Genomic DNA, 24,815 nt, shown 5'->3' on the forward strand with positions numbered 1-24,815 from the left:
CACCTCACCCCTCACCCTTGCCAACACCTCAATGAAAAAATTAGTGGCTCAGCTCTCCCCACCACGTATCTGTTCTGCGCGTGGCACCTGTAGAAGGCCTGTACTACATGAATGTAAACTATTAACAATGCATGTGGTTTTGCCACAGCTCTTTATCAGCTTGAATATTCTGCTCCAGCCTGGCAGCAATTAACTGATGAAAAAATTAGCCTTTCCTTCCTATAATTTACAAGGCTGTGCAAAGCTTAAGTAGGGCACACGATAGAAAGTTGCTTAGGAATTACAAAGGATCTCTCCACTTTCCCCCAGTCCATTCCTGCACACAGGTACCTCCCCCGCTCAAGTGCTGATTTTAAATTAATTACTCCTTATATAGGAATGTAAACAGTGGTCACTAAGGGATGACTATTTTATAATACATACCAATTATTCTCAGATAAAACGAATCTATGCACAACTTACATTTGCATAATCACAAATGTGCAATCATAAATAAAACAAAATGGGCTTCAGAAGACAACAATAAACTGTAGAATTAATATTATTGACACTAGTAAAAGAAACACATGGTAAATCAAAGTTACTTGCAACAATTGGGTAACTATTTGAAGTGTTTGGGTCTAACACAAATATACAAGAATTTATATATTATTTTTTAGCATAGTTTTTACCAATAATTTGCTTTTTTTAAGTGTGTGGCAATTTGACTGTAGTGCATTACCTTTGATAGTAAATATCTAATATTGTAGAGTCTATTTCAGGATATTGGTCAATATCTACTGAATTTATAATATAAAGTTTGTTAAAGTAGCAAAACTCAAAACTCAATATCTAACTTTTAACCAAGGAATTGAATGTGGATCATTTTCCAAAAAGAAATAAATCAACGTTAAAAATTTTTAATACAAAAATTTAATAAAAACTGTATCTCACTAGCACCTGGGATAACATTTTAGTGTTTGCATCAACCGGTCTACAAAGTGTTTTTGTATATGATTCCCTTAGTTCCAATAATCACCCTATAATAGCACATTGGAGCCATGTTACCTTCTGTTACATGAAGGCTTACAGACTTGCTCAAGCACCAGGAAAGGCAGAGAGGTAACCAAGTTAGTCCCATGTGAAACAGGACGAATGGCTTTCTCTGCTTCCAGACCCATGAACAACAGCTGATCTACCCATATTGCGTGGGGACCCCTGAAAGAATTTTAAATTTTCTTGTCAAGCAGAGCAGAAGAGAAGCGTAGGTTTTAGAAAGACAACTTCAGTAGTGATGTGAGGAAATGGCCAGAAGAAAGTTGGTAGAAAGAGAACCATTTGCTAGGCCACTGTCAAGACATGACAGGAAGATCTGCCAGAATCAAGTATTCCAAAATATTTACTAACTACTAATCATGGGTGAAAAATGATTTAGGGAGGAGACTGCAACGGAATTTTCTCCTCAAGGATGTCCCAGCCTTGTATCTTGGAAGTATTACTTGTATTTATGACCCTAATAAAATGTGATAAAGGCTAACAAAGGGAGGCACATAAGGTGCTTTGGAAATTTACTTAGGAAATTTCGGTGTAAGAAGGAAACAAGAGGGGCGCCTGGGTGGCTCAGTCGGTTAAGCATCCGACTTCAGGTCGGGTCATGATCTCACAGTTTGTGGGTTCAAGCCCCACATCAGGCTCTGTGCTGATGGCTCAGCCTGTTTCAGATTCGGTGTCTCCCTCTCTTTCTCTGCCCCTTCCCCACTCATTCTCTGTCTCTCAAAACTGAATAAATGCTAAAAAGAATTAAAAAAAAAAAGGAAACAAGAAATTTCTCCCAATGATTTCTTCCCAATAATATCTTGCAAAGGCAGAAGGTCCAACTGTGAGGGATAGCAGAGTACAGACTTTCTATCTTAAGGTAAGTTAACAGGATAGCCTCCAGTGTCTTTACCAACTGTGAAGTTTTATGGAGCTATGAAGAACAAAAAGCCTTTGCTATAAATTAGCTTCAGAAATGAATGGATTATGCAGGTTTATCTCACTCTCTTACTCTTCAAGAATACTTAGTGCCTTATTTTTAAAATATCCTGAGCTTTCTTTGTTTATACCAGCTAATTGAAAATCACTCCCCCCCGCCCCGCAGCACCTGGGTGGCTCAGAAGCATCCAACTTCAGCCTGATCAGGTCATGATCTCACAGTTTGGAAGTTCAAGCCCCACATCAGGCTCTGTGCTGACAGCTAGCTCAGAGCCTGGAGCCTGCTTCAGATTCTGTGTCTCCCTCTCTCTCTGCCCCTTCCCCACTTGTGCTCTGTCTCTCTCTCTCTCAAAAATAANTTCAAATAACATAGCATAGCTTGAAAAATATTCTTTGTGCCTAATGAGAATGTCATGTACTCTTGTGAACTCTGTATTTTGATGTACGTCTATTGGCAACAAGTTAAATTACAAAGGTTCCTTTTATAACACAAGAAAATAGATACCTGAAAAGGGTTAATCCAATCCAGAAGATAATGAATGCCACCTGGAACATAACAATGGTCATGAAGACATGGAATATCTATCATAGAGAATGTAGCATATGGCAACAGTCCAGAAAGCTAAGAAGAAATTGTAAGTGGATAAGTTGTAGCCAATAAGATCAAAACAGCCAGCGAACATCTTCAGTTAGGAATCCATTAAAGAAACAGTTGTGTCATGTCTATGTGCTAACTGTGCAGATGAAAATATAAATGAGACTTTGTTTTTAATCTCCTGGTGCTCACTTTCAGAAACAAAGAAACCAGAGACATAGTAATATATTTAATATTAATATGCAGCAAGTATAATACTAACATAGAAGTAATAGTGGTTTCATTATTTGGAGAATTAAGTTTCAAAAACTAAGCTACTCAGAGAAGGATGAATATAAATATATTAGGCTAAAAAAAAGAGAAGGAAGTTCAGACAGAGAAAATACGATGAGTGGCAACACATAAACAAAATAGCCAATGTACATCTGAGAACTATTATAGTAGAATATAGAATGGAAGGCAAGTAAAAGTAGGATAGGAAATGAGAGAGGTAGTCAGGGCCCTTCTAAAATGATTTGGTGCCATGCTAAGAACTTTAAACTTTACCCTGAAGATGGAGTTTTGCTGGTAAATAATGCAAGGCACCTTACTTGAATTTTGGAAAAGCCAGACTGGCAGAGATGATGGAATATAAGGGAAGAAGCTGGGAGTGGGGGTAGGGCAAGCAGCCTGCAATGATCCAGGCAAAATACATGGGCCGGAACTAACCAGTGGTCATAAAGATGAAGGTGAGAGGCCAAAGCAAGAGTTGTAAAAGAAATTGAATTCAGCGGATTTCAAGATAAACTGGGGAGGAGACTGGAGAAGAGTCTCAGCTTTCTGGATTGAATGATCACATTAAAAAAGATAGTACTTTTAGCAAAAACAAATATAAGAAGAAAATTTAGGCTTGATGGGAGGAAAAAAAACCTCGATTTAGTATGAGAACTTTTTAGATGCATGAAGTCATCCAAGTTAACATGTCACATACGCAGCTTGGCACAGGTCTGGAGCTCAAGAGAAGTTGGTGCTAGAGAGATAGATGTGGGGTATATGGGATTCCAAGAAAAGAGGCCCTTTAGTAGGAATCAGATGGGGTAAAGGACAGAACTTTAGGGAAAAGCCATACTTAGGTGGCAAGGAAGAAAAGAAAACCAATGAGACTGAGGCATAATGGTCCAAGAGGCAAGAAAAAAATGAAGCAAAATGAAGTTATTCATGAAAGTCCAGGAGAGCAGGGCCTTGAAGGATGACAAGGGTTACCTCCAAAGTGAAATGTATCCAAGTGGTAGCTTCCCAAGGCAGGTGGCTTGATGACTTTAAGCTCTCTAAAATCTAAGGTTCCAAAATTAAATATATATTGATTCTAATCTAAGGGCTAAAGCACATGGCAAGGTCAAAGATCATTCTATTGTTGTAATTATTACATGTCATTTTAAATTATTATTAACAATTTTTCACTGCATCAATACCTTTTCTCCTTCCTTAAATATAAGTTCTGACAGTGATTACAACTCTTTGACGAAACTGACTTGACTCATTTTGCCTCATCTGCTATCCCTCAGTTTCTGTCACTCATTCATTCTTTACTTCACAAAAGTTTCTTGAGAGCTAAGTACCAGTCAGCATTAGGCACCAGAATTGAAACTGTTACCAAAAAGTAATTTTTTTAATGGGACACAATTCAAATGCATATGAATTATTACAACACATGAAACCCTTGGACATCTGCTACTTCCTTTAACTGTTCATGAAAAACTCCAGGTGGAAAGCAACGGGTTGGGGTTGCTTGAAAGACTGGAAAGGTCTTGTTACTTTGCAGCAGTCTGCAATCTAAGAAAAGGCAGCTGTGTTAACTTTGTTGGCTGGGTAAGTGCTATTTACCTACGTGTATAGTACTAACTGTTAGTTCCTCTTGGTCTGTTCCTTTAGGCTCTCTCAGTGTGTCAATATTGCTATGTTCTTCCTGCCACTGAGACTCCTCTAGCTTTTCCCTATAACACCTCACCCCTCACCCTTGCCAACACCTCAATGAAAAAATTAGTGGCTCAGCTCTCCCCACCACGTATCTGTTCTGCGCGTGGCACCTGTAGAAGGCCTGTACTACATGAATGTAAACTATTAACAATGCATGTGGTTTTGCCACAGCTCTTTATCAGCTTGAATATTCTGCTCCAGCCTGGCAGCAATTAACTGATGAAAAAATTAGCCTTTCCTTCCTATAATTTACAAGGCTGTGCAAAGCTTAAGTAGGGCACACGATAGAAAGTTGCTTAGGAATTACAAAGGATCTCTCCACTTTCCCCCAGTCCATTCCTGCACACAGGTACCTCCCCCGCTCAAGTGCTGATTTTAAATTAATTACTCCTTATATAGGAATGTAAACAGTGGTCACTAAGGGATGACTATTTTATAATACATACCAATTATTCTCAGATAAAACGAATCTATGCACAACTTACATTTGCATAATCACAAATGTGCAATCATAAATAAAACAAAATGGGCTTCAGAAGACAACAATAAACTGTAGAATTAATATTATTGACACTAGTAAAAGAAACACATGGTAAATCAAAGTTACTTGCAACAATTGGGTAACTATTTGAAGTGTTTGGGTCTAACACAAATATACAAGAATTTATATATTATTTTTTAGCATAGTTTTTACCAATAATTTGCTTTTTTTAAGTGTGTGGCAATTTGACTGTAGTGCATTACCTTTGATAGTAAATATCTAATATTGTAGAGTCTATTTCAGGATATTGGTCAATATCTACTGAATTTATAATATAAAGTTTGTTAAAGTAGCAAAACTCAAAACTCAATATCTAACTTTTAACCAAGGAATTGAATGTGGATCATTTTCCAAAAAGAAATAAATCAACGTTAAAAATTTTTAATACAAAAATTTAATAAAAACTGTATCTCACTAGCACCTGGGATAACATTTTAGTGTTTGCATCAACCGGTCTACAAAGTGTTTTTGTATATGATTCCCTTAGTTCCAATAATCACCCTATAATAGCACATTGGAGCCATGTTACCTTCTGTTACATGAAGGCTTACAGACTTGCTCAAGCACCAGGAAAGGCAGAGAGGTAACCAAGTTAGTCCCATGTGAAACAGGACGAATGGCTTTCTCTGCTTCCAGACCCATGAACAACAGCTGATCTACCCATATTGCGTGGGGACCCCTGAAAGAATTTTAAATTTTCTTGTCAAGCAGAGCAGAAGAGAAGCGTAGGTTTTAGAAAGACAACTTCAGTAGTGATGTGAGGAAATGGCCAGAAGAAAGTTGGTAGAAAGAGAACCATTTGCTAGGCCACTGTCAAGACATGACAGGAAGATCTGCCAGAATCAAGTATTCCAAAATATTTACTAACTACTAATCATGGGTGAAAAATGATTTAGGGAGGAGACTGCAACGGAATTTTCTCCTCAAGGATGTCCCAGCCTTGTATCTTGGAAGTATTACTTGTATTTATGACCCTAATAAAATGTGATAAAGGCTAACAAAGGGAGGCACATAAGGTGCTTTGGAAATTTACTTAGGAAATTTCGGTGTAAGAAGGAAACAAGAGGGGCGCCTGGGTGGCTCAGTCGGTTAAGCATCCGACTTCAGGTCGGGTCATGATCTCACAGTTTGTGGGTTCAAGCCCCACATCAGGCTCTGTGCTGATGGCTCAGCCTGTTTCAGATTCGGTGTCTCCCTCTCTTTCTCTGCCCCTTCCCCACTCATTCTCTGTCTCTCAAAACTGAATAAATGCTAAAAAGAATTAAAAAAAAAAAGGAAACAAGAAATTTCTCCCAATGATTTCTTCCCAATAATGTCTTGCAAAGGCAGAAGGTCCAACTGTGAGGGATAGCAGAGTACAGACTTTCTATCTTAAGGTAAGTTAACAGGATAGCCTCCAGTGTCTTTACCAACTGTGAAGTTTTATGGAGCTATGAAGAACAAAAAGCCTTTGCTATAAATTAGCTTCAGAAATGAATGGATTATGCAGGTTTATCTCACTCTCTTACTCTTCAAGAATACTTAGTGCCTTATTTTTAAAATATCCTGAGCTTTCTTTGTTTATACCAGCTAATTGAAAATCACTCCCCCCCGCCCCGCAGCACCTGGGTGGCTCAGAAGCATCCAACTTCAGCCTGATCAGGTCATGATCTCACAGTTTGGAAGTTCAAGTCCCACATCAGGCTCTGTGCTGACAGCTAGCTCAGAGCCTGGAGCCTGCTTCAGATTCTGTGTCTCCCTCTCTCTCTGCCCCTTCCCCACTTGTGCTCTGTCTCTCTCTCTCTCAAAAATAAACATTAAAATTTTTTTTAAAAAGAAAATCACTTTTTTTCTTCTTTTAAATGTTTCTTAAACTTTATAAAATGCTTAAAAAGTATGCACTATCATACCATGATCAACCAGGAAGAAACTTGACTGTTTTTTAATCCTGAAACTGAAAATATGTGAGCATGGATTAGTCCAACTTAGGTAGCTGATTGCTTCAAACTTCTAGTTACAAAGACACAATTTTTTTAATGCATGTTACTGTGTAAAGACCATATTTGGAAGATTTTGTGGTACCCAGAGCCTTTCATTAAATAACCTTTTGAACCAGGCAAAACTAGCAAATTTATAAGTGTGCTGATGTCATTCCTTTTATAAATCTGTAATTTTTGGTAGAAATAAGGAGGGAAAAAGTGTTTGCTATTTGTGTAAGCATATATAATAAAGCTGACTTCGCCCATTTCATAATTAAGGAATCTGTGTACCTGAAGGAGAAAGACTCAGAGAACACACACAACACAGTAAATGAGGTAAAACACTAACAACAGATGAAGCTAAAGGAACATAGAGGTATAAATTATTTTATATTTGCAGCATATCTGTGAACAGTTTTAAATGTTTTAAGTAAAATATATTTTTAATTAAGGAATCACTTGTGAAAGTTTGGAAAGAAATATAGGTGGAAAAATACTTGACAGTCACCACAAGTCAAAGAAAAACCATAACGGGGGCGCCTGGGTGGCTTAGTCGGTTAAGCGTCCGACTTTCACTTAGGTCATGATCTCGCGGTTCGTGGGTTCGGGCCCCGCGTCAGGCTCTGTGCTGGCTGCCAGCTCAGAGCCTGGAGCCTGTTTCGGTCTGTGACTCCCTCTCTCTCTGACCCTCCCCTGCTCACGCTGTCTTTCTCTCCTCTCTCTCCTAGAAATAAATAAAAACCTTAAAAAAAAAAAAAAGAAAAAAAAGAAAAACCATAACGATCTAGTGTGTGTTCATGCATGTTATAATTCATACTCATATAATTCACATAATATATTCAGGTTTATTGCATATTTTCACTACAATATTTTTCATATTTACCAGCTGCAGGGAAGTGATTTCTTAGGTGTTAGAATGTTAATATTAATTTTTTTCTAATGTTCATTTAGTTTTGAGAGACAAATACAGGGCATGAGCAGGGGAGGGACAAAGAGAGAGGGAGACAGAATCCAAAGCAGGCTCCAGGCTCTGAGATGTCAGCACAGAGCCCAACCCAGGGCTTGAACTCACAAACTGAGATTTTTTTATGACTTGAGCTGAAGTTGGATGCTTAACCTGCTGAGCCACCCAGGTGCCCCTAGAATGTTAGTATTAAGTCTGCATCTGCCTTGTGTCACTTTAGGCTTATTTTGCTGCTCCAGATTTTAAAAGCGATTCTGGTATGTGAGGCTGGAGAGAGTGAAAATAAAACCAGCCTGTATCCACAGACCAAAGGGCTGCCACATTCTGGAGGCTGGTGACAGATCAAGTACATGGCCTTCTTCACCCTAAGAAATCTAGGTCAGATCTCTACAAATGTCATCTTTCTTCACAACTGTCAGAGGCTTTGTTTTAAAACAAGCAAACAAAAACGACAAAAGTGAAAGAAAGAAAGAAGTTTTTTTCTGGTTGATGAAGTTCTGTGTTTAAACACAATGTTAAACAGACTACTTTGAGAAAATGTAGAACTTAAAAATCTTTGGATCATTCATTCAAACCAATATATGCAAATACTCTTCACAGTAATACATGTTTTTAGGTAAAGAAGATTCTTAAGTTATGTGCAAATCTGGTCAGTTTTGCTAGGTTTGGAAAGTAGCCTAGACATCACTGCAATCAGGTCAAACTTCCCAACTAAGAATTCATTTGGTCTTTCAAGTAACATGCATAAGCATCTCCTGGAAAAAAATGAAGCTGCAAGATGGATTTAGAACGGAAGCAAAACAAAAGGAAAGATCAAAGCCTTTTTCTTATGTAGAAAAAAATACATACATATTATACAATATATGATGATGAAAGCTTATTTTTAAAATTTCTAAACATGCAGCAAAAACTGAGAAGGAAAAATAAAAGAAAGTAACACCAAGAAGAGGTGCCTGGGTGACTCAGTTTAGCCTCCAATTCTTGGTATCTGCTCAGGTTCTGTTCTCACGGTGGTGAGCTTGAGCTCCGCATCGGGCTCCACTCTGGACACACAGCCTGCTTGGAATGCTCTCTCTCTGCTCCTCCTCCACTCACTTTCTCTCTCTCAAGATAAATAAATAAACTTAAAAAAAAATAACACCAAGATGATTACCAGCTTCGTGGCCCCCAGTGATCAGAATAAGCTTCAGAAGTGTGAGGAAGGTTATAGAAGAAGACAGGACGACATCTCAAACAGCACATGTATGCCTCATCCTTTTGCAGGATTGATGAAAGCAGGGGTCTGGGAGACAAGCAGGTCAGCTGCAGGGTTTCTTCATAGGACAGCTGTAGGAGACAGCTTACTCAAACTAGTAAGAGAGGGAGCAGACAGGATCTGTCTGGAAGCTGCACCTGCATAGCAAGCACATGGTTTTGGTTTTTTTTATTTATTTATTTTTATTTTTTTTAACGTTTGTTTATTTTTGAGAGAGAGAGACAGAGAGAGAGAGAATGAATAAGCAGGGCGGGCAGAGAGAGAGGAGACACGGAATCCTAGGCTCTGAGCTCCGAGCTCCCCGCACAGAGCCTGATGAGGGGCTCAGTCGCATGAATCATAAGCCCAAATTGGACACTCAACCAACTGAGCCACCCAGGTGCCCCACAAGCACATTCTTCTATTTAGATTGCACAATTATTTGGGATTATTTTTAGGAACTTAATAAAAATGGAGATGAAAGCACTTCCCGTACCATTCTTGGCCAATACTTCTGAAATGGAAACACTTAAATCCATACTTGGGCAAAGAGGGTAATTATTTTGTATCACTTTGAACTAAGTGAGTTTTCCAGAAATCACTTTCTGCACTCTTAAATTGGGATATTTTATAAATTGGGGTATATGAACTCAACAATAAAACGAGACTACTACGAATCTTTGATTCTCTGCATCATCCAGGTATTAGAAATTCCCTCTGATTTACAAGTATATGTTCTACTCTAGGGATAGGGATCCATTCTGCTCCTCGTCACAACCGAGGGGTTTGATCCTGGAGGTTTTCAAGAGAACACTGGTGATAGAAAAGCTGAGCATTAAATGTGGGAATTAACAATGTCTTCACACGGTCGTTTCCTTATCTTTTGAATTAAGCTTTTTTAAAACAAGTGCCATGTCTTCCTAATTAACTGTGGTAGAAAGGTATCACTTGGCTAGAACATGTTAAAAAATAATTAAATATTCCTTTACGTTGTGGTTCTTGGATGAAGGAAGAACACCAATCAATGATATTATTTCATTTTCCATTCCTACCCCTTTCTGGCAGCCACTCCTTTTCCTTCTTGGTGTACTAGGAGAAGTGTCAGATCACCAAACCTGAATAAGTCTAGTATTTAATGGGAAGCTCATTTTGGTAATGAGAATTATCAAATAAACACAATGGAGAAACCTACATTCCTAGTGCTAGCAATGGACTTAGAATTTCTCTCTTTAATATGCATCCTTGGAGAGGGGTGCATGAGTGGCTTAGTCAGTTAAGGGCCCAACTCTTGGCTTCAGCTCAGGTCATCATGTCAGAGTTGTGAGATTGAGCCCTACATCGGGGTCTGCTCTGACAGCATGGAACCTGATTGAGATTCGCCCTCTCTCTGTCCCTCCTCTCTCTCTTTTCTCACTCTCAAAATAAACAAACATTTAAAAAAATTATTCTTGGACAAAGAGAAGCCTTGTGAACCACTGGTGGGAATGTAAATTGATGCAACCACTATGAAGACAGTGTGGAAGTTCCTCAAAAAATTAAAGACAGAAATATGATATGATCCAATAATTCTACTGAGTAAAATATATACTGAGTATTTAGCCAAAGAAAACAAACACTGATTTGAAAAGACACGTGAACCCCTATGTTCTGTTCATTGTAACACTACTTACAATAGCCAAGATACGGAAGAAACTTAAATGCCCATTAATAGACGGATAAAGATGGGTGTGTACGTAACACACACACACACACACACACCCACACACACACACACACAACACNATAGGCAACAATATGGATGAATATAGAAGGTATTATGCTAAGTGAAATAAGTGGCAGAGGAAGCCAAATACAGTATGATTGCAGTTACACGTGGAATCTAAAAAACACAAGAAACCAGAAATGGACTCAAGAGTACTGGTGTTTTTGCTAGAGGGAGGGGGTTGGGGGTTGTAAAAAATAGGTGAAGGGGATTAAGAGGTACTCAAGCCCAGCTTTAAGTCACAAGTATGAGAAGTACAGCAGAAGTATAATCAGTGATATTGTAATAATGTTATATGGTGACAGATGGTAGCTAAACTTATTATAGTAAGTACTGTATAATGTATAGAATGTTGAATCACAGCTGCACACTTGAAACTAATAGAATATTGTGTGTCAACTATACTCCAATTAAAAAAATTAAGAAATTCATTCTTAGGCCAGGTTGTAATTTAATCTACACTTGGAATTTTCTCCTGGGATATAGAATTGCCCTTTTCTCACAATTGCTTATGCTTTAGCCAGATCTTTCTTGGAGGCTCTCACACACTGGGGCCTGGATGTGACCAAGGAAGAGTAAATGGATTTACTGCATCTATAATTATTATTGAGAGATATCAACATCTTTTTAATTAGGAACGGTTCCCTAAGCTTTTTGTAAAGAGTAGCTTCCACAGTAACTCTGGATGGAAGACATCAGTTTGTGAATTCTGTTATGAGAAGTAGGAGAAACAGACAAATAGCATTTCTAAGTGCCTACCAAGGGATGAGGTACCTAAGAATGTTCAACCCATATAACTATCATCACCATCTTGATGAGTCAACATTCTTACCCCGTTTTATACATGAAGAAATAGAGGCAAGGAGGGAATGCCTTGGTGTATGGTCAGATTCAAACATAAGCTTGTTCTGTTTATCCTACACCATGCTGTGCCATTGTCCACAAGTATGACCACTTTAAGATGATCAGCATGGGACACAGTCATGCCCTCAGTGATGTTAGCTGCCTGACAATTTTACTACCACACTTGTGTGTGTGGGTAACGATTTCCCTTCAGCCTTACCTCAATGAATGTGTGCAAAACAACAAAACAGAACTGGAGAATATTTGGATAAATAAACAATGGAACTCAATAGGTTAAAGTTTCCAGAAAATACTGTTGGAGAGTTCAGGATGTATATTAAGGAGTTTGATAAGAAATCAAAATTAATGTTTTCAGAGGAAGGAGCATGAACTGGTGGTGTGTGTGTGCATGAGCGCCTGTTTACTTCATCATGGAATCAAACCGAGTCCTATACATGAGTACTGAATACATCCCTAGTTCTAACATGGAGAGTGAATAAAAGAGAAAGTATAATCCTGAAAGGCTAAGACAAGCACTTTTAATGTAAGAAATCATGAAAGAAACTAAGACTAAGGAGGGTCAGTATTTTATTTTATTTTTAATGTTTTTTTTTATTTATTTCTAGGAGAGAGAGAGAGACAGCGTGAGCAGGGGAGGGTCAGAGAGAGAGGGAGTCACAGACTGAAACAGGCTCCAGGCTCTGAGCTGGCAGTCAGCACAGAGCCCGACGCGGGGCTCGAACCCACGAACCGCGAGATCATGACCTAAGCGAAAGTCGGACGCTTAACCGACTAAGCCACCCAGGCGCCCCGGAGGGTCAGTATTTTAAATAAACTAATTTTTCACTACTAAATAAAAGAACCCATTTGGTTCCCAAATTTTAAAGTATGACTAATAATTAAATGATAATCAACATGATATTTGCCATCACACGTTTAGACAATTTAGAATATGATGATCCATTACAACAATAATCAGTTACATTTAGAACTAATTATTTGAAATAAAGGTGAGCTCATATGCACAGAATCTGTCAATATTCTCAAAGGAAAACATTCACTGGAAAATATAGATTCTTCCATTTTCTCTTGTGAAAAGAGAAATAAAACAAGGTTGAAAATATAATGATTTTGTGGGGATGAGCACTGGGTGCTATATGGAAACCAACTTGACAATAAACTATCTGTAAAAAAAAAAATAATGATTTTAATTAAAGACAACAGGGAGGCTAATAAGGATTTGAAATACAACTTTTCAAGTATTTCAAATCCTATCGCTTTTTTCCCCCTAAATGATTTTTGTAGCTCCATATTTATTAAGTGAAATGTAAAAGAGAAAATTAAATTCTTAGGATATTTCCTTGAAATAGCGATTTTAAAAAATGACAAAAAGCTAAATGATACTACCAGAAAATATTCCTAGGTTTAGAACACTTGAACAAATTAACACTGCTTGCAGACAAGAATCCATCGGAGGTGTCAGTATCCCAGAGTAAGATTTTTTGGATAAAAAATGAGGATACTGGATACACCGGTCCTGGGGAGGGATGTGGTGTGGCTCGGGAAGCAGAGAATATGTGGTTGGTTGATGTTGGCTGACCTGGTCCCACACACAGCCAGCAGACCCTCAGCTCTACCCCCTGCCTGGAGCTTCTCTTCTTGCAAACTCACCTGCCTCTGTATCCATCTTTACCACTTTCCCAGGGCTAGTTTTCCAAAAAGGATTAATGCAATTCCCATTGCATAATTTTAGTGTGCAGAAGGGTGCATTAAGCCGACTGAAAGTACTGTGAAGGCAGACTTCACCTTCTCTGTATTTACATCCCGGGTCCCGGCCCATAGTATTTATTTAGGTTGTGCTATGTTTACAGGCATACAGAAATGCACTGAAGTGCTCCTAATGTTCGATTTGGCCACCAGATGTCAGTGCATGATAAAGAATGCTGTAATACCACTGCTGGTTTCTAGCTAGAAAAGCTTAAAAGGCCATTTTGAAGAGTTTATTTTGCCAGGGTAGAAAAGAGCAGACAGATTCAGAGGCAGTCCATTGTGATAATATCTGAAGAAAAGATGAGAAGCACTGGACCCTACTAACCCTCAGTTATGGATACTATCTCCTATTAAATGGGAAAATCCATGTCCCCCCCTTTTTTTTAAAAGTGTGTCTAAAATTGTTTTTAAAAATTAAAATGTGCATTAGCAAGCACATACTAATGAAAGCTCAATTACATATAAATAACTTAAACTAAATTAGGAAAACCCTAGATGTAAAATTTAGATTTAAATTATCCAAAATATAAATCTATGTAAATTACTAGGCATTTTATAATCATGCTGTTGTGAATATATGCGAATTAAAGAGTCAGAAAAAATATGAGGTTATTTTATGAAAAAAATCAAATATCCCACAAACTGAAACTTCTCCAGACTTCATAATTGGAATTAGAAAAACATTCAGTCTGTTTAACTAAAGCCTTACTGTACAAAACATTAACTTTTGATACATGAAAATAACAAGTACAGTTGTTAAGGCCTGTTCATTTTCCTCCCTGAACATGATTCAGATCCACCCATTCATCCCATCCCTCCGCCAGCAATGGATTTAGGACACTGGTCACCTTGCTCACCATAACCACCCTCCTCACTGCAGCTTTGCCCCTTCTGAGTCCATTCTCCACCCTATAAGTGGAGGGAACTTTGAAAACACAAAGTTGACCATGCATTCCTGCCTGGAGCACCAGCAACTTCCTAATGCCTTCAGGTCGAAGCTCCACCACTTGCAAGGCCTACAGAGCCCTCCAGGATCTGATTCCAGGTCACTCAGTCCGATTTCTCCTCATTCGTGGGTTCCAGAACTGAGTATTTTACTGAATAATGCTGCCACATGAGATGGTGTTCTTTCTGGAAATACTCATTCACACGTCAGCATGTTGATTCCTACTCATGCACTGCCTCCTCCAGGAAATCTTCTATGATTTCACTCTCCCTAATCTTACGGATCTGCCAACACAAACTAGTATGTACGTGCATACTACATATGTAAGTGTATAGCACATCATTTATGCATCTCAGTAACTACAGCTGTTTACCGAGTCTTACTCCTTTATACCTTAGAGTCCTTCCTTTTTAAATCTCACTTGGCACACGGTACACTCTTAATAATCTTAGCTACCCTGTAGTTAAACCTTTTTCCAAGGCCTAGAGATACTATCTCAGCAACCCAAGGTCATACATTCTTAGAAATTTACAGAGCTTGGAGTACTCGCTACATACTGCAATACAAGTCCTGGGCTCTTCCCAATGTCCTGGGCCACTTTAAAGGAATATGGCAGAGATTACTGACGAGAACTAATAAAGGTGCCAGACTGGCTCAGTCAGTAGAGCATGGACTCTTGCTATTAGGGTTGCGAGTTCAAGCCCCATGTTGGGAATAGGGCTTACTTTAAAAGAAAAAAGTACTAATAAAAGCATTAAAGAATAACAGATATAACATCTGTACAGATGTTAAGTCTTCAAAAATACCAGCCTAAACTCAGACAGAAAGTTGCTGAATTGGCCTGCTTCATCTTTTTAGTACCTGAATTAGAAATCTAAAATTGCTCTCCAGAAGTTAAATTGTTTTGCTTACTGGCTTTCTTTTTTATGCATTTGGCTTGCTGCTTGCTAACTGCTTTAGGACATAAGCTAGATCTTGAATTTTCTTCATCAGTGTGTTTACAGTATTTTATCAGGGCTTTTGCCTCTTTTTTCTGTCCTCAATCTAATGTAATACATAGGAAGCTTACCTTTTTCATAACTTCATGTGGGTGTTCCCTGATGTCTGCAGTCAGAACGGCTTTATGGAATGCCAAAGGAGGAGAGGAGACCTAGGGTAAGCCTCTGTGATAAATAACTATCTTGATTCCACAGCAAAAGGGAGGCTTAGAACTGGGAAGGAACTCAAACAAGATGCTCTGTGGAAATGTAGTACTCCAAGCAGGCATTCCTTCTTGCCTCCTTGGAGAGAACATGAGTCAATAAAACCCTTTAAGAATCCCTGAGCCTGTCAGAATTCTGGTTCATGGCTCCTTAAGGGACCAGGGTTTCAACAGGAACATCTAAGATATAATCTATTTAAAAGGTATTAAGAGTGAAGTTTAGAGTAGGATGGCAATTAAAAAACTCTACTTCTCCAGACTACTGAAGCATAGATCTGAGGTCAAGCATTTGGGCTTCTTACCTAAGATACCTGTACATCACTCCAGCTCTTCACTGGTTCTGTATTCCAACACTGGATCCTAAACCCTGGGCTAGGGTTATTACACTTGGGAGTCCAGAAATCTCCATGTCCCAGAAATGGGCTAGGGTCCTGTTATAAAACGAGTTACCACATAACTCCTGTTTCTTAACCACATTCTTCCAACTAGAGGCCCTAGATTGTCCGTATACACCTGAGAAGTGCACATAGTTGGAATGACCTTAGGGCAGTGACCCCTGTAACATGGAGATGCTCCGCAGGGGACAATTCTCCCATCAGTACAGTTAGCCTAGGTCCCCTAGCCTTGTCAGATAAAGAGTCTTGATATCCTCATTGGCCTGTGATGCAGATGTTCCATGATGTCTTATGCTCAAGTTCCAAACCTTCTATCCACTGAATACCAGATCTATATGAGAATTACAATCAGATCAAAACAATTAAAGAGAAAGAAGAGGGAGAAAACAGAAGAAAACATAAACTAGAGGGAGGAGGGTATGAAAAATCAGGTAGAAAGAGCAAGGGCAATTTATGTAGAGTTGGTATCTAATGGTTACATTTCACTCAATGTGGCTGAGGCCAGACTGTCCTCTCTTCAAGTAAAAATACATCTTGCAAATTAGAAATAATACCAAGAAAAAAAAAAAGAGTATGGTTAACACTATTAAAATCCACCACCCCCCATTCTAAAGTTAAAGCAGCTGAGAACTAGAAAGTAAAAGCACATAGATTTAGGGGTCCTTAATGACTCACCCAATGTTACAGAGGAGGGGGAGTAATGGAAGTCAGAAGATAAGGCTCAAAAAGATAAGAGCTAACTCAGGCACATGGTGGCAACGATGCAGACAGAGAAAGAGATCTCTCTTACACTGCTCAGGGGAATATAAACTGGTGCAGCCACTCTGGAAAACAGTATGGAGGTTCCTCAAAAAATTAAACATAGAACTTCCATACGACCCAGCAATTGCACTACTAGGTGTTTATTGAACAGATACGGGTACGCTATCTCGAAGGGGCACATGAACCCGAATGTTTATAGCAGCACTATCAACAATAGCCAAAGTATATCAAGAGCCCAAATGTCCATCGATAGATGAATGGATAAAGAAGATGTGGTGTATATATATATATACAATGGAGTAATACTTGGCAATAAAAAAAATGGAATCTTGCCACTTGCAACTATGTGGATGGAACTAGAGGGTATTATGCTAAGTGAAATTAGAGAAAGAGGGTTACTGAAGGGATTGTGAGAGGGGAAATGGGCTAAATGGGTAAGGGGCATTAAGGAACCTACTCCTAAAACCACTGTTGCACTATATGCTAACTAAATTGGATGTAGATTTAAAAAAATATTAAAGAAAAAAATGGTAAGAGCTAGTGGTGGCCAAGACATGGAAGCAAGGACTGGAAACAATTTTAATCAAGTGAATGCCCAGGACAAGTAAGGAAAAGTAAGGAAATTCACAAGTAAAGATTAAAGTTAGAGCAATTTGAGATCATGTTTATTATCTGATTTAAAACAAAATTTTAAAATGCAAATAGCTACCTATTATAAAGACTGGGTCACGAATGGTGTTAATTTCCATTTCTCTCAGCTGTCTTTATCTACAAAAGCAGCTTCAAAAAACAGGATATAATATACTCTCTTCTCTTTAACATAGATATTCTGTAGGAATAACTTTTAATTTTCCTCTCTCTTGCTCTTGAAAGTTTTCTGGCAGTGAAATAGACATTTTAATAGGATTTATTTCTGAGTAGTCATTATATTTTTAAATTCTTTTTAGTATTCCTTAGTAGTTTCACCCGATAAAATTAACCACCTCAGGCTGCCACATTTTAAACAGAGGCTGATTTTTCCATTGATTAGCAATCATTTTCTCTTTGCTATTTTATCATTAGAAACTCCCTTGACAGTTTCAAGTTGTTAAAATACTGGGGTTTTTTTCTTCATTCCTTTGCTTCATAAATCACTACATCAACTATTCGTGTAGGCAGAAGAACAGGACCAGAAAATAGGTCACCATCCATTGAACCATAATTATAAATATCCAGATTTAAAAAAAACATAATTTTTGACATAAAGTAAAAATATTATTTTTTACCTTGTTCTTAGTCAGCTATCAAACTTTAAGTAACTTCTGCATCCTCTCTCCCATAAAACTGGGCTTCACACACTGATGACTAATACACAATGTGCTTCAAATTCAATATTAGGGCATACAAGCTGTGCTGCCAATGGAATTGTATATTTCTATAGTTCCTTTCACTGCAGGATTTCAACCATACTTTACTTGTTAACATCTCCATCACATTTAACAAGTCAGGAAACCAAGCATCAGGAAGGGATATTGTCAGAAAAGTAAGTCAGAAAGTTTGAGTTTCCCTCCCAATGTGGTATCAATTCGTTTAATATCTGAGAATAGCATTTAGGATTCAAGACACATGTCTGAATTCGAAATCAATTTCAAGTCAATATGCCCACGAACCAAAAAAACAAACAAACAAAAAAAAACCCCCAAAGTATTCATTATGCAACTAAACAGAAATAGATAATTCTGTTATAAAGAGAAGGAGAATGTTATTTTTTTATTGAGAATTTCAAATTTCATTAAGGAGTGTCTACATTTGCTGGTGTCAAAAGATGGAAAATCGACACATCTACAAATGGTTGATTACCTTATATCTGGTCAGTTTCTATGATACTTTACTAGCATTACTACTTTTGAGAAAGTACTGAAATTGCATTTACTAAATTTTTAGGGAACCATACCAAATTAAATTGCTATCTATAAATTACCAATTTAGATGGTTCTCCTAATAATTTTAGTCAATCTCTGAGAAAATTTTAAAGATTAGATAATGCTTCATACTATTTATATAGCTTGAGAACCAGCATACATTTATTAATAAAATATTACTTGATTAATATACTTAGCTAATATATAATTAAGTATTCTGGTATTATATATATAAGTATATAATTACCATAATATACTTAAGTAAAAAAATTACTTAGTGTAATAATTAATAAAATACAGAGAATTAGTTACTATCCTATGTTCTATAAAAAAGTTACATTACTGTATTAACCTCCCAAAGCCATATTTGTCCAGCATATCACTACACTACTTTTGTTAAAAAAAAACAACACACACACACACACACACACACACACCACCAGTTCAAATGTTTAAGTATTTCCAACATACTTCGCTAATAGAGTTTCCCCATACGGCCTCAAGTTTTATCTTAGGAGACAAAAGCCTTTCGTATTACTACAATGATGCCTCAATGGTGAATATCATTTTTAGTAAACGCTTTCAGTGAAAATGTTCTGGATACAAAGAAAACGGAAAGGTGGAGTCCTCACACTTGGGCAGAAGGTGGCAGCAGCTGAAGGGTCTGACTGTCCAAGGGAGTTCTCCGTGTTCTGTGCTTCTATGACTAGGTTCTCGCAGGGGTTTACTGTTTACTTTTTGATTGTAACATAGGATTATAAAAACACTTGTGTCAAAATCTGACTAATCCACCTACTAATTTTAAAAAGTACCATTTCATAAAATAATTTTGTACTTGAGATTGTTTGCAACTTTCTATTCTGTTTAACTTGATTAGGCATTTTTTGGTCTAATGCACACTTTTAAAATTAATGTAGCATTAGAATGTTTTAATATTGGAGTACATAACCTGCTCATTTTCATTTCCTTAAAATGTGGGCTTGTTCATTCTTAGTTCTGCAAGAAACTTTATCATTACTCTGTCAAGTTGCAAAAGAACTCTTAGAATTCTTATTAGGATTATCTGAACATTATAGAAATTAAGAATCAATAGCTTTCCTTTCCAGGATCATGGCATCATTTCCCCTAAAGCAGAACTTGCACTCAGTTTTGTTTGTTTTGTTTCTGGTCCTCCACTTCTGGATCAGGATTATTTCCAACATTTATAAGGAAATAAAGAATAAAATAAAGCCAATAAATTATTTTTCATTTCTGTCAACAGGATCTGTTTTTCCATTACTCTATTCTTTTCCACTTTGCAATCTATGGATTTCCCATGTTTATTTTAAAACTGATAACCTAACTCTTAGTTCCAATGGATTTTCAGTTGTCTCCTCAAATTTTTAATATTTGTTTATTTTTGAGAGAGAGACTGAGTGTGAGCGGGGGAGGGGCAGAGAGAGAGGGAGACACAGAATCTGAAGCAGGCTCCAAGATCTGAGCCGTCAGCACAGAGTCAGACAAGGAGCTTGAACCCAGAAACCGGGAGATCATGACTGAGTCAAAGTCTGATGCTTAACCAACTGAGCCACCCAGGCGCCCCCTGTGGTAAATACTTTACACTTATTGTATTTAATCCTGACTAAATAAAACCCTAGGAAACTGTATATGATCTAAGCGATCTATATTATATTTTGACTAACTGAAAAGAATAAAATAGGAGAGACCCTTGTGAAAACAGCTATGTTAAGTGTTCTAATTATTCCTCCATTATATCTTCCAGCTTTATGTCTCTAGCAATCATTGCTTTGTTCCCGATCCTCTTTGCTAGCCAGTCCTCTCCTGCCAAAAATTCATGTCAACAGATCCAAAAGCAAGTTCATCATCTTTTTCCACAGCTGTTAAGTAACCTATTTTTCTCTTATGAATTTCTATAATCCTGTATTTTATCACTTAAAAGGTATTTAATACATCCTATTTCTCCCATCTCACAAGAAAATAGGATCCCTGAAAGTGATACAAATTATCTTAAATCTTGGTAGTTCTCACACCACATGTAAGACTCTCACACTGAACACAGGATGAACTCAGATGAATTCCAGTGTCCCGTATGTGGGCCCCTATCCTGACCCATAGGAAGTGAGGGCTGTCATCCAGAGGTACGGATTATATGCATCCCTCCCCTTCACTTTGATGCCATCTCCCTACTGCTTCCCTCATTGGGATACACCTCGAGAAACAGCAGGTGCAGAATGTGGGTCATCCATGGGTCTGACACAGGCATTACCCAGAGGGGCCTATTTAAGGAAGATGGGGATCCCATGTGGGATCAGAGGGCAACAGGATTTGTCCCTGATTTAAAATGAAGACACTGAGGGTGTCTGCTTCACCCAGGCGCAACATAGAGGCTATCTATACCTACACTGCTTATGACACTTGTCCCTTTAAAAATAAAGATATCACCATCCAAATGATAAATGGTTCCTAAATAACCAGTGGGATAAAAAAAAGTTAACAGTTTATAGGGTTTCTGCCTGCCTAAGATCAGGTCCTTTTAAACATAGCTGTTAGATCCTTCAAATACAAAAAAACTAGGCTCTGCCACTATGTTGGATTCCTAATAACAGAGACATGATATAGTTTGCCTTATTATCACAAGCCTCCAAGAGAGATAAATCCATGTATACTATTATGGCCCTTCATCCCCAAATCCTTTTTTTTTTTCCCCAATGCAAGTGTCTGCCCCTCTGTGTGCACCACTGGAACACTTACGTCAAACTCATTCAGTGCTGCAGCCAGCTCACCGATGCCCGTGTGGCCTTTGGCTTCATCGGTGGGTGAGGTAGCTTGAGCAGCATTGGAGATGCCAGCAATGGCCTCCTGGACTTGTTTAAACACATAATCGCGGTTGGCTCTTGTGGCAGCAACATCTGGGTGGCGGAGAAACGCTTGGGAGGCCGTGTACAGCATTGTGGCGTTCTTCTTTAGAGCCCCTCGGGCGGCTGCCATCTCATCCCGACAGTGAGGGTCCTTCAGCTCCTGTGTATGCAAAACGTGAAACCTGTCACATCCATGAAGTATGGAAACCTTTGTTACTGAGCTTTGTTATTGAACTTTGAGTCAGACCCACAAAACACTGAATTTTATAAACAATGTACCCTCCGTTGTGCTCTATCTAGCTACAAGGACTTTGCATATGTTGTTCTTTCTCTATGAAATACCGGGGTACCTCTCCTCCCCCCTACCCTTTCACCCATGATGGCACATCCTCCTGGAATATATTCCATCTAGCTCTCCAGGCTATGTCCCTTCTATCTGCTCCCACAAGCCCATATCCCCTCCTATCATCAATACTTACTATACTGTACTGGACTTACGTATTTGAGCATGTGTCCCTCTTGTATTATATCTACTGAGAGCAGGAAACCCGATCTTGTTTAGTGGCCCTTTATGTATAAGCAAATGTTTGGCCCACAAAAGACACACAAATATTTCTGGGTAAAAATGTAAAAACCAAGCTACAGACAAGGTAAGTAGCTTGCATGGATTGGAGTTAGTTAAGCAGCAGGGAAAAACCCAAACTTCAGACTTCTGATACTGCTTGCCTCTATATTCACTGACAATTACAAACACGGGAAATCAAACTCCAGATTTTTGCGTAGTGTATATCTGCCACTTCATTATCAAGTTTGGAATAGGGTTCATTTTTTTTTTAAAAACTACCTTTAATGGCAGCTCAATCATGGAGTTTAGGGAATAAAAATAGATCAAAGGTGATTTGCCTTCCTAGTTTTGACTGTCAAAATAATGCCACTGGGGAATCTCTTGATCTTCAGCTTTAAAGAGCATTGTTAAGAAAATGTTCACATCATTTACGGAAATGTTAAAGGCAGTGCTGCTCTCTGAGGTGATGTAGGATTGCCAGATGAGGAGCTCAGAGCATTTTTTTTCCAGCTTCAAAACATCACTGAAGGTTACTTGAATCACTGGGGTTCAGTTTCTATTTGTTTATTTGGTATGTGGTATATAAATGACCTGGCAACAATTATATCTTTTATGGGTCAAAATAATTCTGAGGAAAGCACATTATACTGGTTATCTAGGATTGTCAAGACAGATTGACAAGTGATCATTAACTCAACTATCTATCCTCTTTTGCTTATGCACTAATAAATTTAGCCAGCCAACATGATTTCTAATTTGAGGATATTTCTTTTTTACCCTATACGTGAACACAAATAAGGTTACCAACATGTAAGTGTATTCTCTATGTCGGACAATCATCTAGGCTTTGAAAGTAGAAGGTTTCTCCTGACTAGTCATGAAGAGCCTTCTAACCTCCAGAACTCTGGTCCAGAAATTGCATATTATATTACTGGTTACCTATACTTGAAAAAAATAAATAAATCTAAATGTGGAAGAGATGGAAGGGGGATTCTCTCCATAAAAATATTTGAGGAAACATACCTTAATTAAATTAAAAAACCCTACAATCTAAATGTTAAATTATGAAGAACTGGTTAAGTAAATGACTGAAGAATTTATTTGATGGACTATGTGGATACTATAGTTCTCAATAAATGGCATGGATAATATTTATATGATAAATGAAAAGGCAGAACATAATATGCATACTTGTATGCAAAGTACGATTATAAATATGTTAAAATATGAAGACATAACTGAAAGGCAATATATCAAAACTGTATCTTTTTTGGGGGGGTAGTAGGGTGTTACATGGGTTTTTCCTTCTTCCAATTCTCTTTTTTTTTCTAAATTTTCTTGAAAGAGACTGAAATAGTAGTTAATTTAAAATAAGGTATTAATGAAATTAACAAATGATATTTATGGGTATTCTCATACGTCATACATGCCCAAGAATCTTAATACACATCTATATACACACCCATGCCTGGTATGTCCATCTCCAACCCATATCTCTCTTTTATTTGACATTTTTACATGGAGAGCTCCCTAGCATCTCATAATCAAGGTGTCTAAATATAAAATATTAATTTCTATACCAAACTAACCCAGTCTTTCCCATCTCTGTAAATTTACCACCATTTACTCATTTGCTGAAACCAGAAGGTCAGAACAGAACTGGCTGATGTCACTTCCTAACATGACATGTCCAACTTAACATCAGATCCTCAGAGTTCTCTTTTCAAAACAAACATTGATTCTTTGTAGTTTCCTCCATTTGCACCATTACAAACTAATCAAGACCACCATTTCTCACCTAGACTACTGCAGCCTCTCCCAACTATAGCTGGTCTTTCCTCTTCCACTCCCTTCTGTGCAACATATCTAGAATACTAAAATATGTATTTGAGACATTTGAGTTCAAAGTCCCAAACTTTGAACTATTCAAACAGTACCTACCCACTTACAATAAAAATCCAAAAATTCTGCAAGACTCCCCAAGTCCTGGTCCCTACCTTTCTTTCCAACTGCCCCCTTGCTTCACTAAGATCAAGATTCAATGTCTTTTTTTTCCAGTTGTTTAAATTAGTTAAGTAGCTTTTTGGTCTCACATTTGTGTTTCAGAGTAATTTCTCTCCTACCCATCTTACATTTTAGACTATCACACAAGATTTTATTTGAATTTTGCGGATTACAAAATAATCATCAAGTAATCTCAAATCACATGTGTGTGTCTCTCACACAAAGAATACTATAAGCAGGTTAGATCTTGGTCAAATTTGTAATGCCAGCATTCCTTCAACTTGGCACAGATGAACACTTGACAAATATTTGTTGAATAAAACTTTCTTGTTGGTCACAGACAATCTTAAATCACTAGGAATTGCCTCACATACTGAATTCTAGGAGCAGTCAAGAGGATGGGTGGAAAGGATTTTAACTGACCCTTTCACATTTGGAGATGTTTTTCCTAGGGAAAAAATTAAAAATTCCTTGAGAACAAAATTCTAATGGTACTGGACAAACAAGTAGAGTTGACTAAATTAAGAGTGTTGGCAAGGGAAGACAGAAGACCCTACGTCAGCCACCTTCATCAGAATAACTCATACTTAACCTGTGTTATCCCACC

At 37.9% G+C, this 24,815-nt stretch overlaps 1 protein-coding gene across 4 annotated transcripts in view; it reads right to left on the reverse strand.

Moving 5' to 3' along the window:
- The window catches only part of CTNNA2 (catenin alpha 2), a 957,624-nt gene that overhangs the window by 717,842 nt on the left and 214,967 nt on the right, over positions 1-24,815 (reverse strand). For all 4 annotated transcript variants that reach the window (XM_077761685.1, XM_077761684.1, XM_077761683.1 and 1 more), the window contains exon 5: positions 21,533-21,799. In XM_077761685.1, coding sequence (XP_077617811.1) covers positions 21,533-21,799 — 267 coding nt within the window. The remainder of the gene's footprint in view (positions 1-21,532; positions 21,800-24,815) is intronic.

The sequence above is a fragment of the Crocuta crocuta genome, unplaced genomic scaffold (assembly GCF_008692635.1).
Source record: "Crocuta crocuta isolate KB4526 unplaced genomic scaffold, BGI_CrCroc_1.0 scaffold348, whole genome shotgun sequence".
NCBI lineage: Eukaryota > Metazoa > Chordata > Mammalia > Carnivora > Hyaenidae > Crocuta > Crocuta crocuta.